We start from the raw sequence: 14,321 nt of genomic DNA on the forward strand, positions 1-14,321 counted from the left end.
CTTGCCTCCAGCCAGGACCTGTTTCCTCCTGGGCTGGGGGCAGAAGAAATCCCACCAGTGTGAGGTGTGAGAGGGCCTGTCAATGAGACACCAGCCAAAAGTTCAGTGAGCAGGCCTTTAATACAACTTCAACATACAAAATACTGTACAGTATAAAGACAGGACTAGAAAACTAGAGCTTCCAGTTAAAAAAAAAAAAAAAAAAAGCTCAAGTTTCATTTTTTTGAAAATTGGAATACAGAATATAAAAGCACTAGGTATGAAATCAGAGGAGGCTGCAGCTCCCTCGGGGGCACCGCGCTCCGCAGGCACTCGCAGCCCCCCCAGAACCACGATGAGCTACGTTAAACCAGGTGTCCAAGGAGGCTCTGCCCAGCCTGCTCCCTGCTGGAAGGGTCCTGGCTCCATGGGCTCTGGCCCCCTTGGGGCTGCTGGCCGTGCTTGGGCCCATCCTGGGAGCTCCCCACGGCTCAGGGCAGGGCTGAGGCTCAGGTGCTGCATCCTGTGGGGAAGCAAAGGCTGAAAACCCGCCTGGGACTCCAGGGAGTCACACAGGACAAAGTCTTGGCTTGGGAGAGCCTTCCTTACCTTTTCTCTCAGCATGGGCAGCCGTGGAACCGTTCAGCTGCTGCCCCTCCTTGGGCACACCTGGGGGAGAGGAGAGAGCAGGGGCAGGTGGAGGTGACCGTGAGGAGCCCCTGTGGGAACCAGCTGCCCACGGGGCGGTTTAACCCTCGGAACAGCTGCCAGCAAGGCTCTGGCCAGCAAACCCACTTCCCCCCTTTTTAAGATTTCTGTGTGCACGTTAAAGCACTGGCTTGGGCTGAGCAGTGTGAAGGTCAGTGAGACTGAGATGGCCCTTCAGTAGAAAGGGAACAAACAGCTGCACGTGAAAAGCAAAGTTTGGAGGTGTGGGAAGCAGCACAGCTGTTCAAACTGTCGGAACGCAGTGACTTCATAAAAGTGACCCCAAATACAGCTACGCTTGGAGGCTTTTTTTTTTAAAAAAAAGGCTTAAGGAATCTCCATGGAGTGTGGAGAAGAGGGGCTATGAACACTGTGAAGAAGTGTCCCCGTACCTGTGCGGCCCCGCATGGCGATCTCGCTCGTCAGCCGCTCGAAGTACTCGGGCAGGTCGGCGTATTCGTCCCCGTAGGAAATCACCTTGATCCCCTTGTCCAGCATGTTCTCACGGAGCTTCTTGAACTCATCCACATCCCCCCTCCGCACCAGCATGAAGTGCTCCAGGTCTGACTTGTGCTTGACAGCCTCTAAAAACAGGGCCTGAAACGTGGTGTCATCAACAGTCCAACCACAGCCCAAGAAGAGGAAGGACTTATTTTCATAGAGCTTCTGAATCTCTCGCTTTAAGAAAGGGAAAGATGTTCTTGGTCAAGGTGAGCTTCATCCTCACACAAGAGACAGCACCTGCCTTATCCCTGATGAGGCTCTGCAGCAAGTGACCCCCAACACAAGCGTGGGGAGCTGTTTCAGCACCTTGGCAGGCTAGAGAACCCACCCCTCTTATTTCCCCAAATGAATGAATTCTCCCTCCACCCTCAGTCCTAACTCAGCTGAGCCTGTGCCCGGGTGACACAAGGCCCAGGACCCCCTGTGGCCTCACCATGACCTCGGTGTTGCGCAGCACATTCTGGTACCCGGCCGGGTGCAGGACGATGCCGCTGGGGTTGGTGTAGACGCCGTGGATGTGCAGGACACTGAGCTTCCTCTTCTCCTGAGCCCACTCCAGCACCTGCACAACACAGTGCAATGGGAACACAACGAATCAATACACCAGTCCCAGCAGAAAAAAGGGGAACCCCCCCCTATAAATCCTAAGTCAGTGTGTTTCTCAAGCCTACAAAGTTTTATTCTTGGCCCCTGGGCTCTGAGGGAGCTCACCAGCTGACCTCCATTTCAGACAGCCACTTCCCAGGCTCTAAGTTTACTCCTGCAGACCTCAGCTCGTTTAAGCTTGCAGTAATTAGAATGCTTATTTGTAACACTGTAAGTACTTCCAGCCACGTAGATTAAGAGGTCATGCAGGAAACGTGAAGCACAGAAATGAGTCAGAATGGAAAGAGGCCAAGGGCTGCACAGCACACACACCTGGGGTGCATTTAACATGACAACAGAATGACAAGATGCTCCCCACCAGTAAAACCCAGGATGAAAAGTTGAAATGGGGAGGTGGCTCAGGGTTTCACAGCCTGACTGGGGCAGGAGGAGGGGACGTTTGTGTGAAGTCAGCACCTATGGCTCTGAGAGCATGGCTGGAGCACGAGCCATTCAGCCACTGCAGAAAGAAGGCACAGGGCAAGAGACGGCCCTGAAGGCTGCAGCCCCAAACGTGCTCTGTCACCAAAAGCACTTTGCAGCACATGACAAAAATAGAAAGCTCAGCTTTGTGTCTCCCACAGAGTTTCCCATATCAGTTAGAAACATCAAACTCAGCCTTATGTGGAAGCAAGACCAAGTCAAAAGTTTCAAGGACAGAGATCAAAGAAATACCAGGCTGAAGGGCTCCTCCTGAGGACTGGATGGCAGCCAGCAAGCAAAGCACAGCCTTCCAGAAAGGAGCGTTCCTCCCCATTCCTCTGGTCAGCTGCCTCTGCCTGGAGCTTGTCTGACACCAGTTAAACCATTGCTATCAGTTCAATCCCCTCAGGCAGCGTGAAGGCACACATCCTGCAGCATCCCAAGCATAGCCCTGACAAAAGAAACCCTCATCCTTTACCTTCTTTTCATCAGTCAGGTCGAGAGACTCGAGGTGCTTCCCCTGGTGTGCTGCGTACAGCTCCAGCAGGTTATCGAAGTTTGTGGTTAACACAAGGGCCCCATTTTCCATCAAGTGAAGCACAGACTGAAGCAGCTGCTTCCCAGAATCTTCCATTTTAGATTCCAGGTCATCAAACACCTCGTATAAACAGTCCTTGAAAAAGGTTGAGCGAACGTTGCTTGTGCGCTGGGAAGGGGAGACAGACCGAGATCAGAGCCCTGAACGCCTCGAGCCAAACACCCCATGAAAAACTACCCACGTTTCTCCAAGACCCTGCAAAGCTCTGGGTCCTTGCAGGGCAAACACAGAGCTCTGGCTGCACCAAGGTGGGTTCTCCCCCCCAGCACAATCCCAGAATCCCAGAATGATTTGGGCTGGAAGGGGCCTTAAAACTCATCTCGCTCCACTCCCTGCCATGGGCAGGGACACCTCCCACCAGCCCAGGTTGCTCCAAGCCCTGTCCAGTCTGGCCTTGGACACTTCCAGGGATGGGGCAGCCACAGCTTCTCTGGGTAACCTGTGCCAGGGCCTCCCCACCATCACAGCCAAGAATTTATTCCTAATATTCCATCTAACTCTGCCCTCTGGCAGTGGGAAGCCATTCCCCCTCGTCCTGTCACACCAGGCCCCTGTAAAAAGTCCCTCTCCATCTTTCTTGTTGGCTCCTTCAGGCACTGGGAGGCCATAATTAGGTCACTCCAGAGCCTTCTCTTTTCCAGGCTGAACAATTCCAATTCTCTCAGCCTTTCCTCACAGTAGAGGGGCTCCATCCCCTGATCCTCTTGGTGAAATACCCCAAATCTGTGTCCACAGCAGAGTTGTGCCTCAGGAACCTGGCACAGTAACCTCCTTGTACATAGAGCAATTGCTGGGGATGGGGGCTGCATTGCTGGAGAACCAAATCTGGCTATTTCCAAGAGCCAAATCTCACACTCAAGGAATATCTGTGCAGTGCTGCAGCACAACTGACCGGAGACAGCTTCTGGATAAGGTCATGGGCAACATGAACCAAGTTCTTGTCTTCATGGAGACACTTCTGGAACCGTTTGCTTTCTTCATCTTCCAGGAGGTCAAAGTCAATAGCAGCATCCAGGAGGGCCTGGATCAGCCCCTTCCAAGACTTCAGTGCTGGGACCTGGGGAGCAACTGCAGCACTAATTCCTGTCCCAATCACCAGAACGAGTTCCCGAGGCTTCTTGGTTTTGAGGCTTGGCAACAGCTTCCTGCAAGAGGAGAAAGGAGCATAGCTGGTACCACCACGGATGGAGGAGTGTCTGGGGTGGTGGGACACACAAACCGAGGGTGAAGGAGGTACCCCCTGCCTGAATTTGGAGTCAACATGTCCATTAGGGCCCTCTGATAAACAAAGGAAGAGAGGAGCAGCTCGGTATCCCTAAAAGACAGCATGCACATGGATCAGCAGCACAAATGCTCACAGCATGAGGTATGTAATTACAACAGACTTGGAAATCCAGTCTGTTACTGGGATGGTTACTGGGGAAGTCAGTGATGCCCTGGAATGCTTCTGAAGCCCCTGGAATGCTTCTGAAGCAAAGTTAATCCAATGAGAATTTGGAATAAGGGAAGTCTTGTTAATACAAGTTACCTGGAAGCTTGAGGGAAGGCTGAAGGCCCTGGGAAAGGTGTGGAATGAGACACACACACTCTACATCCTGGGACAAAGTATGGATGGGACTCACATGGGGAGGGAACACCACCTGGTTCAAACAAGGTGCAGAACAGGGGCCTGGACACAGCAGCCCCATCTATCCCAGCACAGAAGGAAGGAAGGGAAGGCTTCCTCCCAGCTCTGCCCCGGAAGGGACCTTCCCACCCCCCAGCCTGTTTGCTGAGCCCCTTGAACTGCACCAGCAACCCCTTCCCTGTGACACCTGCAATGTCAGCGGGATGCTCCAGGTCAATCTTTTGGAAGCCCAGATGGATACAGAGTCACATGAAAGAGCTGCAGGGCTGTATTCTCCTTCCTCCTGCTCCCATCTTCCACATTTTCCTGGCTTTACACCTGCCCAGTGCTTTAAAACGTGACATGTGTCATGTACTGAGCAGATGTGTTGCTCCTTGCCTTTGCCTTGCCCAGTGTCCAGCTGCTTTTCCGCAGCAGGGGCCCGGCTGCAGCTTCCCAGAGGGTTGGAGCAGCAGCCCAGGGAAGCAGCTCACTTGGAAGGAATGGGTTTTATCAGCAAACACGTGATATTTAGTGAGAAGGGGAGAGGAAACCGACACCACACAGATGGAGCTTTGCTTTCCCTCAGCTCCTGCCTGTGAAAACAGACACGTTAACCCTTTCCTCGAGGAGGGCCCCACTGTCAGTGCTGATAAACAGGGTTTAATTTGGGGACTGGAGGCCTCACACACAAGGAATAAATCAGTATTTATGCTAATGAGCTACTATGAAAACACTGTTGGGAGCGAAATCCAAAATAATAACAAATAGCCAAGTCTTAATGTCCTGCATGACATCTCTGAAAGAGGCATTCCACTCCCTGCTGACAAAATACACTTGTTTCTGCCCCGATATCCTGAGCAAGGGAAAAATAATCTCCCGGCCTCTTTTCTGCTCATTCCATGGTCACTGAACAACCTTGAGACCACACAGGAACTATCATCCTGCAGCCCTCCAGAGCTCATAAATAAGTCAGATTAGTGGGAGACAACTCCCCAGATGGATTAGCTGCTTGTTCATGCCTGAACTTCTGAGCTCACAGCAGCCCCAGTCCCAGCCTTGGACAGGAGTGTGGGTGTGCCCCACTCAGGTCCCCACGCACAGAACTGTAACACGACCTATTTCTTAGCACGGGGAGCCTCCAGAGCACAATTATTCAGCCTTTACATGCAGCTTAATCACATTAATTTATGTAACTCCCTGGGAACCACCATCCAGCTCAAGTGAAGGAGCACAACCACCGTGTCTGACCTGACCTCGTGTGCAGACAGGACAGTAAAACACAGCTCTGAGTGCAACCTCACACTCTGGCTGAGGGTTAAACTCCCAAAAAAGTACATCCTGGGCGGGAAGGCCTTTGTTCCACAGGAGGCCCAGGGCACAGCCAGAGCCAGCACGTGGTTCTTGGATCAGGAAGCGAAACGGCCGCAGGCGCCAGGGGTCACAATCCCTAAAGAACAAAGCGAGGCAAAGGAAAAAGCTCTTGTTGGGAGAAATTCACTGGAGCGTAATTAATTTACCTGGGCTTCTTCGCAGGTGGCATTCCATCTTCCAACAACGTTTCCTTGCCCAGGCTCACCGTAGAAGCCATCCAGTTTCTAAGGCAGACAAATCACCACAGGCAAAGTCACTACACATCCACACCACCACCTGGACAGCAGGTTTTTGCGGAGCCAGCTTTGCACAGGCGGATAAATCCCGGGTTTGTTATCGTTCTCAGATCACCTTTGGGCTGAGAATTGCACAGTTTTGTCTCTGGACTTTGCCCCACCGTCTCATCCACTTCCTTCAACCTCCTTTACCATAAAATCACGGGGCTGTTTTGCACAGCGAGGTGGGATCTGTCCTGGCACTGCAGCGTTTCACCGGAGAGCCCAGACCTCGGAGCAGCGCTCCCCCTCCTTCCCAGCAAGGCCTGTCAGCAAACTTGCCACTTGGGAAACAGTGGGAGGGAAGAAAAGACAAAAAGATTTCTGTTGGCTCCGAAAAGCCATGGAGAGTGTTTCATTCCCTGGTGATGAGGGAAGGCTTTCCCAGCCCACCATGTGCCTGCAGGCGCTGGGAAACGGCCTCAAAGCCCACGGAAAGGAAGTGGAGTCTGAGAACTCTTTCAACAGCCTGTGACACAAGACACAAAAGGTCTGCCAGCACACAGTCCTCTCCCAAGCTGCTTCTCCCAAATAAGTCTATGAAAAGGAAACGAAAGCGGACAGAGCTGTTCACCCTCCTCTGCTTTTTTTCCTACCAATTGTAATGAAGAGCCCAGCACAAACTCTGTGAGACACAAGGCTTTTGCCCAGAGGGAATGCTGGGGGAGAGTTGCTGACCCCAGAATCACAGGGTCTTGCAGGTTTTGCAGCCTCGGGAAGATTTGAGGGTTTGTCCTACAAACAAGGTGCTGCGATTGCTCCCCGGCAGCAGAGCAGGTGACACAGGGCAGCTCCTTGCAGGTAGGACACCTCGGCTGGGCTGCAAGGTTCGGCACAGATCCCATGAGAAATCATCCCAGTAATCGAGGAAACCACAAGCCTTCAATGCTTGATGATGAGAACAGGGCACAGGGACTCTGGGAGATGCTCAGACACACCCTGTGTGCAGCTCTTCCTTCCTGACCGCCTTGGAAAACTGGACAGTGGAATCAGGGAATGTTTTGGGTTGGACAGGACCTTAAAGCCCATCTGGTTCCACCCCCCTGCCATGGAGGACACTTTCCACTGGGCCAGGTTGCTCAATAATAAATCATTAAAACACCTCAGAGAGCTGGTTTTCACCCCCTGCCTCCTTAAACATCACTGAACACATTCTAAACTGGATATAATTTAAGTTCATATTATCTTTGGGTTGTGAATTATCAGCTAAGCCTCAAATATCAAGGCTTTTAAACTGCCTTCCCCCGTTTGCTACCTCCTGCCTCAGCACCACTCCCACCTCGCTCCCCCCACGCATTCCCAGGCCATCAACAGCAGGAGTGGAGCCATCAAATCAGTTTTTAAGTGCCTCTAAAGCAATAAGGACACTTCAAAAGTCATTTTGAACTCAGGGAAAAACACCTTTTAGAATTATAATCACCAAGAAACGGTTGTCTGATAGATATGAACCTTCAACCTTCATTTCTATTTAGTGCAGAGAGGCAAAAAGGAACAAAAAATCCATTATATGCACAGCCTAAAAAAAGTTCTTACTTCTCTTACTAACCAAAAACGTTCTTATTTCTCTTAAAAACAAGCCATAAAGGTTTAGCCAAGAAACAGAAACCTCCAGGTTTCAGGCCTGGGGAGAAGCTCTGCTCCCCAGGGGGATGGATTGTGCCAACACACCCAAGGTGGCCAAAATGAAATGGAATTACCTCAGAGCTTGGCACTGCCATGGGGAAAAACACCCCAGGTACCACAGGATCCCCTTGGGAACACAGGTGCCATGGAGGAGAGGGAGCCACAGGCACTTACAAGATAAGAAGTGTCTCTCCAGCCTTATCCAGATGTCAGAAACCTTCCAGCTATTTGGACTACAGGGAGTTGCAGGGTCTGTAAAGATCACACTCCATGGATTCCTGGCTCAGCTGCCCCGTTCCCCTGTGCCAGCCTTGTCTCCATCACCTTTACCAGGGATACTAAGAGGGTTCTCCTTCCCCTCCACACCACACAAATCCCTTACTTTATCCTAAAGCCTTCCAGCAAGGAACCATCAGCTTTAAACCATGGCCAAGCCACCAGCACTGGGTGAACCCAAGCACAGCCACTCCCTGTATAACACAGACATATCCAGCTGTAGGAACTCCAGGTGTATCCCAGATAAAAGCAAATACCTGAACACAGCGTGTCAAACCAAGGCTGAGGCTCACACAGGGTGTTTATTTACAAAAACCTCGCTGTAACTGTACAAAACACGACCACAGCACTCAACCTGCAGAACTGAAATGGGGAATTAATGGGATGTTTTCCCCACTCATGGGGAAGTCACTGCTGAAATCACCTCCACACTCAGCACCCAACAAAAGGGAAGCTACACCTGGATGTTGAAGCTGAAGCCAAGTGATCAGCTCTGTGCTGGAAGATGGGCTCCTCCAGAGCAGCCCCTGCCAATTCCATACAGAAACAAGTACAAATCCATTGCTCATCCATTATTTTTAGCTTCTTTGAGTGCTGAGCAGAACCACCACCAGTGAGGGCGTCATTCCGAGCTCCTTTCTCAACCCAGCAGCTTTGGGATAAGATGGTTTAGACCCCCTATGTTTCAGCCTCAAGTTGAGCTGGCCCTGGCCAATTCCCAAGCTCTGTCCCTCCACGTGGGATCTGCAACTGGAGGTGGATCAGAACCACACTGGAAGGGCACAGGCTGCAGGGACAGTGGGATCGAGGAGAACAAGCCCTGCTCCTCCCACGCCACAAGAACTCCAGGTTCAGCCCCCTCGGGTGCGAGTTAAAACACACCAGAGGTTTTCATTCAACGCTGTGATCCTCCACGTGCTTCCATGAGCAAGGAGAGGGAGTGACACAGCAAAGCCCGGCACAGCTCCGCATCCCAGAGCTCCCACGGGAGCCCGCCGGCTTTCCAGGAGTGACTCCGGGAAGGGAAGCGGGCAGGGGGCTCACACCCCCAGGGATGCCCGAGGCCTTACCTGTCCTCTCCGCCGCGCCCCCTCCTCGCTAAACCTGCGGGAAAAGCAACAACACGGGCACTCAGCGGGCGGGGAGGAGGCCGAGGTTTCTCCCCGGAGGGGGAACATCCATGAAAACGGGCTTTTATAGAGAGCGAGGGCGCGGAGCTGGGGGGTGGGCACAACCGGGCCGCAGCGCCCCCAACGCCGTCAGAAGTCCCACCGGGCTCATCCCTGGCCCCCTCGGGCTCCTCCGGCCCCCCCCACCCCGAGGCCGCCCCGTCCCCTCACGGCGGCGGCCATGGAAACCCCCCTCCCATATCATGGGGGCCGCTGTCGCCATGGCAACCGCCCCGTCCCCATGGCAACCACCCCCGCCGCACGCGCCCGAGACGCACCTGGCGCCGCGCGCGCGGCCCCATTGAGGACACGCCGCCGCGCCGCCGCGCCGCGCGCAGCCGCCTCGCGCCCGGCCACGCCCCCCCGGCGATTGGCCCGCCCCCTTTCGCCCCGCCCTCCCATTGGCTGTCAGCGGAAGGGGCGGGATCCGGCGTGGGAAACACGGCGGGTGCTCTCGCGAGGCTTCGCGGAGCTATAAAATGCGGCGGGCGCATGCGTGATGCACTCGTGGACTGTGAGGTGGTGGTTGTCGCGTGCCGGTGTGAGGGGCCGGGTCTGGCATCACGAGTCAGACTCCTCTGCTTGGGACAGCTGTTGTGGGCCTGGGTGTGCTCCCGTGCCTTGTTACCCCTTCCGCCACCTGCCACCGCCTGCGTTCGTGTCTGCGCGACCCCAGCGAGGTACAAGTGGTGCCCGGCCCTGGGGGGGGCCGCTTCGATGCCTTCAGGCATCTATGTGTCGGAATTTGGGTGTATTTGGAGCTTTCCAGGGAGAGAAGCTATTCTTTGGCTTTTGAGTAGCTGCGCATCGCTTTGTATTGGCGTCAGAAGTGAAAGCACGTTGATCGTCTATTTAGGGGGGAAATCGGCTTTATTTTCTCACCCGAACACCTTTGTTTGACCCTGCCTTGCAGCACCCTGTCTTCACCATTTCCTAATTCCCCAGGCAATCTCGCAAACCGCAGGCTCCCCGTGATGACTGACCTGAAATTCGTGCTGCAGGGATTTCAGCGTGGTGCTGGTGGGTCCAGGCACGCTGTGAATCGAGCCGTGCCTGCTTAATTGCTCCTAATTACTCCTTTAAGAATGGTTACGTTATCGCTGATGCGGGTGGAGGTGCTGCCCGTCGGGACTCGGGTTTGTGTGTTCACCCTCGCTCAGGTTCCCCCTCTGGGGCAGCCCGGGGGGGTTTCCAGGTGAGGTGACTCACACGGGCAGGTGACGCCCTCCTCTGGGCCGTGTCCTCGGGCAGGGAGTTGGTTTTTGGGGCGGTGGCAGCAGTGTCAGGGCAGGGATTAATGGGAAATGGGTCACAAGGGGACGAGCTGTGACCTCGGAATGCTCAGAGAACTTGGGGCTTATCCCTGAGGGAAATAGTTGCCTCCAGGCATGGAGGTGTGGGGGTTTGTCATCCCAGTTGACCTGCAAGCAGATGGAGGGGTCATATTTTGGGGTGGGGGCAGGTGAAGCAGCCCTGAAATGTGGGTGAGGGGCGCTGACCATCCTCTTCATGAATGTGTTGAGTCAAGTGAGTGCTGCTGTCTCCCAAGGCTGGGTTGGACAGGACTTGGAGCAACCTGGTCTAAGTAGAAGGTGCTCCTGCCTATGGCAGGGGGGTGGAATGAGATGAGATGAGCTTTAAATCCCTTTGAACCCAAACCATTCTGGGATTCCATGATTCTCTGTGCTGGGGTAGAGGTGAGGACCCACCTTGGTGGGGCCCTGGCCCAGTTCCTCCAGGGTGGGGGCCCCACAGTTGCAGTAGGGTGTGCAGTGAGGGTGTGATGGCCATCACTGCTTCAGGTGAACAGTGGGAGATGCTGACCCATCTTCATGCTCAGGACCTCCCTGTGCTCACCTTGGAGATGCTTTTGTATGAGTGCCAGGGCTGTCTTCTTCAGGGGTCCCAGGGATACCAGGAGCCTCTGCAGGCGCTTGTAGGTCAGGGGGGCTTTGCTGTCATTCAAGGTGAGGTGGGAGAGGCTCAGCACTGGGGCTGGACCTCCAGTCATCCACCTCCCGGTGTCACAGGGGGTGTGGGAGACCTCCTGGATCACTCCCAGCCACCAGCTCAGGCATGGTGGGCAAAGGCTTTAGTGTCCACCTCAGAGGTCACCACGTTGTCCTGCAGCATGAGAGACATGGGGAACACATCTGGGCAGCCCCATGCCAGGAACATCCTGTCAGGGAGCTGGGTGGGCATGCAGGCCCTTGAGACCCCCCCCAAATCCCTGGGAGGTGGCACCAAGACTCACCTGGAGCCTGTCTCCCCCAGGGCATGGAGGCGTCAGAGGCATTGAGGGTGATGAGGGGATGAAGGCAGTGGCTGCCACCAGCAGCAACGGGCAGATGTGACCTGGGAAAGGAGAGATACAGGGAGGATTTCTGGGGGAAAAAAAATACCTTTTCTGGTAAATTTAACTCTTAAATAAGCGGGAGCGGCAGACGTGGAAGCAGGGAGTGGGCGGGTCCAGGTGCCGGGAGGGCTGGGCACGGTGACACACCGGCAGTGAGGGCAGTGGCGGATGTGGGAGGGAGGCCCTGGGGAGGCCGGGCTTCCCCTCCCCGCGGTCCCAGCTCACTTCCCCCGCCCGCTTTCACATGCCCCGGCCGAGGCTGGAGCTGCTGCCAGCCAGGGGCACTCTGGAGAGCGGGCACTGGAGAGACGGGGCAGCTCCTCCACTCTGTCCCTGGGAAGCTGGTGGCTGCCCCTGTCCTCCCTTCCACCTTGGGGCAGTTTCATTGGGAAGCACTTCTGGATGTGGAAGCGGTAAGGATGGATTAGCCTTGCCATTCACTGTGGATCCCATCGGACTCCAGAGTGAACACACTGCATTCTATCCCTCTTTTCCCACCTAGGTAATCCCAGATCTTTTCTCTTGACGAACCCAGGGGCTGATGCATCCCCCTTCCCTGCTGTGGTGCCAGACCTCTGCATTCCAGGTGAGTATCTCCCAAACTTCCCCCCACTGTTACTGTCCATGCTCATTGTTCCAGATACACTGGGGCACTGTGGTTTCCATGGCTGTGCTGGGGTCCTGCTGCATTTTCCAAGTCCTGCTCTGTTCTTGGAGTAGGGGAAAGGCTTCAGTGTGACTTGGGGTGTATAGTTTTGGGAGGGATGATGCCAGCAGTGGGAAACAGCAGCTGTTTCCCATGTTGCTGCTCCTGGGTGCCCTCAGGGAGGGTCTGGGCACCTCAAATGGTGCTGGGAGCACGATGCCAGGGTATGGGATGGCAGGACCTGGCAGAGAACAGGCAGGAATGGCAGATGGCACTAAGGATGCACAGCTCTGGGCATCACCCACACTGTCTCTGGTTTGCCAGCAGCCAGTCCATCCCTGGTGATCCCTGCTGATCCTTCTCCCTTCCACAGGATCCTTTCCCCGCTGCCAGGAATGAGGGTCTCTCCTGCCTGTTGGCTCTCGGCCTTGCTCACTGCAGGTGTGTATCTCCAGCACAGGGAAACGCTCCTTCACAGCAAATTTTGGGAAGGCAGATGTGGAAAACGCTGCTGGGGGTGATTTTGGGGCTGCTTGAGAACACCTCAGAGCTCTACATTCCCTGGAACAGACCCTGCTGAGCTCCTGGGGATGAGACCCACCACAGAACCGTTCCTGCTCTCCTCATATATGTGTTTTATCCCTCTTTTCTGCTCCCAGGAGAGGATTCCCACTGGCCACCGGCAGCTGAGCAGCGTGCTGCCCACTATGGCTGGTGAGTGTGGGAATAAACCCTCTGGCTCCATCCCCTCCGTGATGTGACAGTGTCCAGGTGTCAATGGTAGCTGAGGTTTTGGGACCAGGGTGGTTTTGGGGGATCAGAGTGAGATCCTGCCCAGCCCTTCCCACCTGGAGGCATCCTGCTGATCTGGCCATGCTGTGCTTGGGAAGCCCATGGGGTGCTGAGCCCCCCAGACCTCACTGCAGTCTCACTCCACAGGCTGGTTTAGGCGGCTCCTGCACAAGCCCAAGCCCAGCTCGGTGGAGAGCAGCCTCAACTCCAGCCGCTCCGCTTCATCCTCACCTTCCTCCTCCTCCTCCTCCTCTGCCAAGAGCTCCAGCTCCTCGGCCACCAGCTCCATCCCGCTGTCACCTGTACCGGTGCCGGACATCAGCGCCTCAGACAGCCCCCGGTGGGGCAAGAGCTACGACGTGTGCGTGTGCCACAGCGAGGAGGACCTGGAGCTGGTGGAGGAGCTGGTGTCCTACCTGGAGGGGCAGCCCGAGAGCCTGCGCTGCTTCCTGCAGCTGCGGGACGCGGTGGCGGGCAGCGCGCTGGGCACGGAGCTGTGCGACGCCGTGCGGGGCAGCCACTGCTGGGTCCTGCTCATCACCCCCGCCTTCCTGAGGGACCCCTGGTGCCAGTTCCAGATGCACCAGGCGCTGGCCGAGGCCCCCATGGCCAACGGGCGCACCATCCCGGTGCTGAGGGGCGTGGATCGCAGGGAGTACCCCAAGGAGCTGCGGAACATCTACTACATCTCCATGGCGCTGAAGGAGAACAGCTTCAGGCAGATCAGGGACACCGTCCTGCGCTGTGAGTATCCTCTGGGATGCTGGTCAGACATCACTCTGTTGGGATAAGGACCATGGGAAGTGACCAGATGCCATAAGTTTATTTAAAGAGTTGATTTTTAGGTAAATTGGTTGCTAATGAGGCTTATCTGCTTTGCAGACCTTCAGGAGCTGTGCCGGAGCTCCACGAGTGGGATGGAGTAGTGCTGGGAGCAGGCTGATGCATCCCCATGGATATCACGGTGCTGTCACCTCCAGGTCTGGATGCAGCCACGTCCCGATGGACCCACCACACTGAGCCACTCTGAGCAGACCTGGGAAGCAAGAACGGGATGTTCCTCACCTCCGTGGGGGACAGTGGTGTGACCTCCATCCAGTGGCTGAAACCCCCTGGCGGGGACAGGGACATCCATCATACAAACACTACGCTCTGACATCGGGTGGGTCTGGGGATCTCCAGAGCAACTTGTGGCGCTGGTGTTCCCTGTCCTGAGGGGCTCTGACACCCCCGGGACCCCCACTGAGCTGACATGGCGCCTGCTGGGCTGCGGGCAGGACAAAGCAGGGTAGACGTTGCACGGGATCGTCGGGACTACGAAAATGCAGAAGTTTTAAATTTTTCTGG

The 14,321-nt window shown here is 55.2% G+C and overlaps 2 protein-coding genes across 3 annotated transcripts; one reads left to right on the forward strand and one right to left on the reverse strand.

Moving 5' to 3' along the window:
* Positions 1 to 101: 101 nt before the first annotated feature.
* Positions 102 to 9,519, reverse strand: FAM118B (family with sequence similarity 118 member B). 2 transcript variants are annotated; one of them, XM_032709659.1, is made up of 9 exons: positions 9,459 to 9,519; positions 9,082 to 9,115; positions 5,984 to 6,061; positions 3,750 to 4,002; positions 2,738 to 2,965; positions 1,625 to 1,753; positions 1,080 to 1,365; positions 589 to 648; positions 102 to 502 (listed from the first exon to the last, which is right to left on the reverse strand). In XM_032709659.1, the coding sequence occupies exons 3-9, from the start codon at positions 6,052 to 6,054 to the stop codon at positions 489 to 491; spliced, it is 1,041 nt and encodes a 346-aa protein (XP_032565550.1). In that variant the 5' UTR covers positions 6,055 to 6,061; positions 9,082 to 9,115; positions 9,459 to 9,519; the 3' UTR covers positions 102 to 488. The 2 variants fall into 2 exon arrangements, with proteins under 2 accessions (XP_032565550.1, XP_032565551.1); XM_032709660.1 differs by having other exon boundaries at positions 1,080 to 1,284; positions 9,459 to 9,506.
* A 151-nt stretch (positions 9,520 to 9,670) lies between these two features.
* On the forward strand, positions 9,671 to 14,317 carry TIRAP (TIR domain containing adaptor protein). Its single transcript, XM_032709666.1, has 6 exons — positions 9,671 to 9,860; positions 12,039 to 12,122; positions 12,556 to 12,623; positions 12,842 to 12,896; positions 13,122 to 13,718; positions 13,857 to 14,317. The coding sequence occupies exons 4-6, from the start codon at positions 12,890 to 12,892 to the stop codon at positions 13,898 to 13,900; spliced, it is 648 nt and encodes a 215-aa protein (XP_032565557.1). The 5' UTR covers positions 9,671 to 9,860; positions 12,039 to 12,122; positions 12,556 to 12,623; positions 12,842 to 12,889; the 3' UTR covers positions 13,901 to 14,317.
* Positions 14,318 to 14,321: the final 4 nt, after the last annotated feature.

Source organism: Chiroxiphia lanceolata, chromosome 23 (assembly GCF_009829145.1).
Source record: "Chiroxiphia lanceolata isolate bChiLan1 chromosome 23, bChiLan1.pri, whole genome shotgun sequence".
In the NCBI taxonomy this organism is placed as follows: domain Eukaryota; kingdom Metazoa; phylum Chordata; class Aves; order Passeriformes; family Pipridae; genus Chiroxiphia; species Chiroxiphia lanceolata.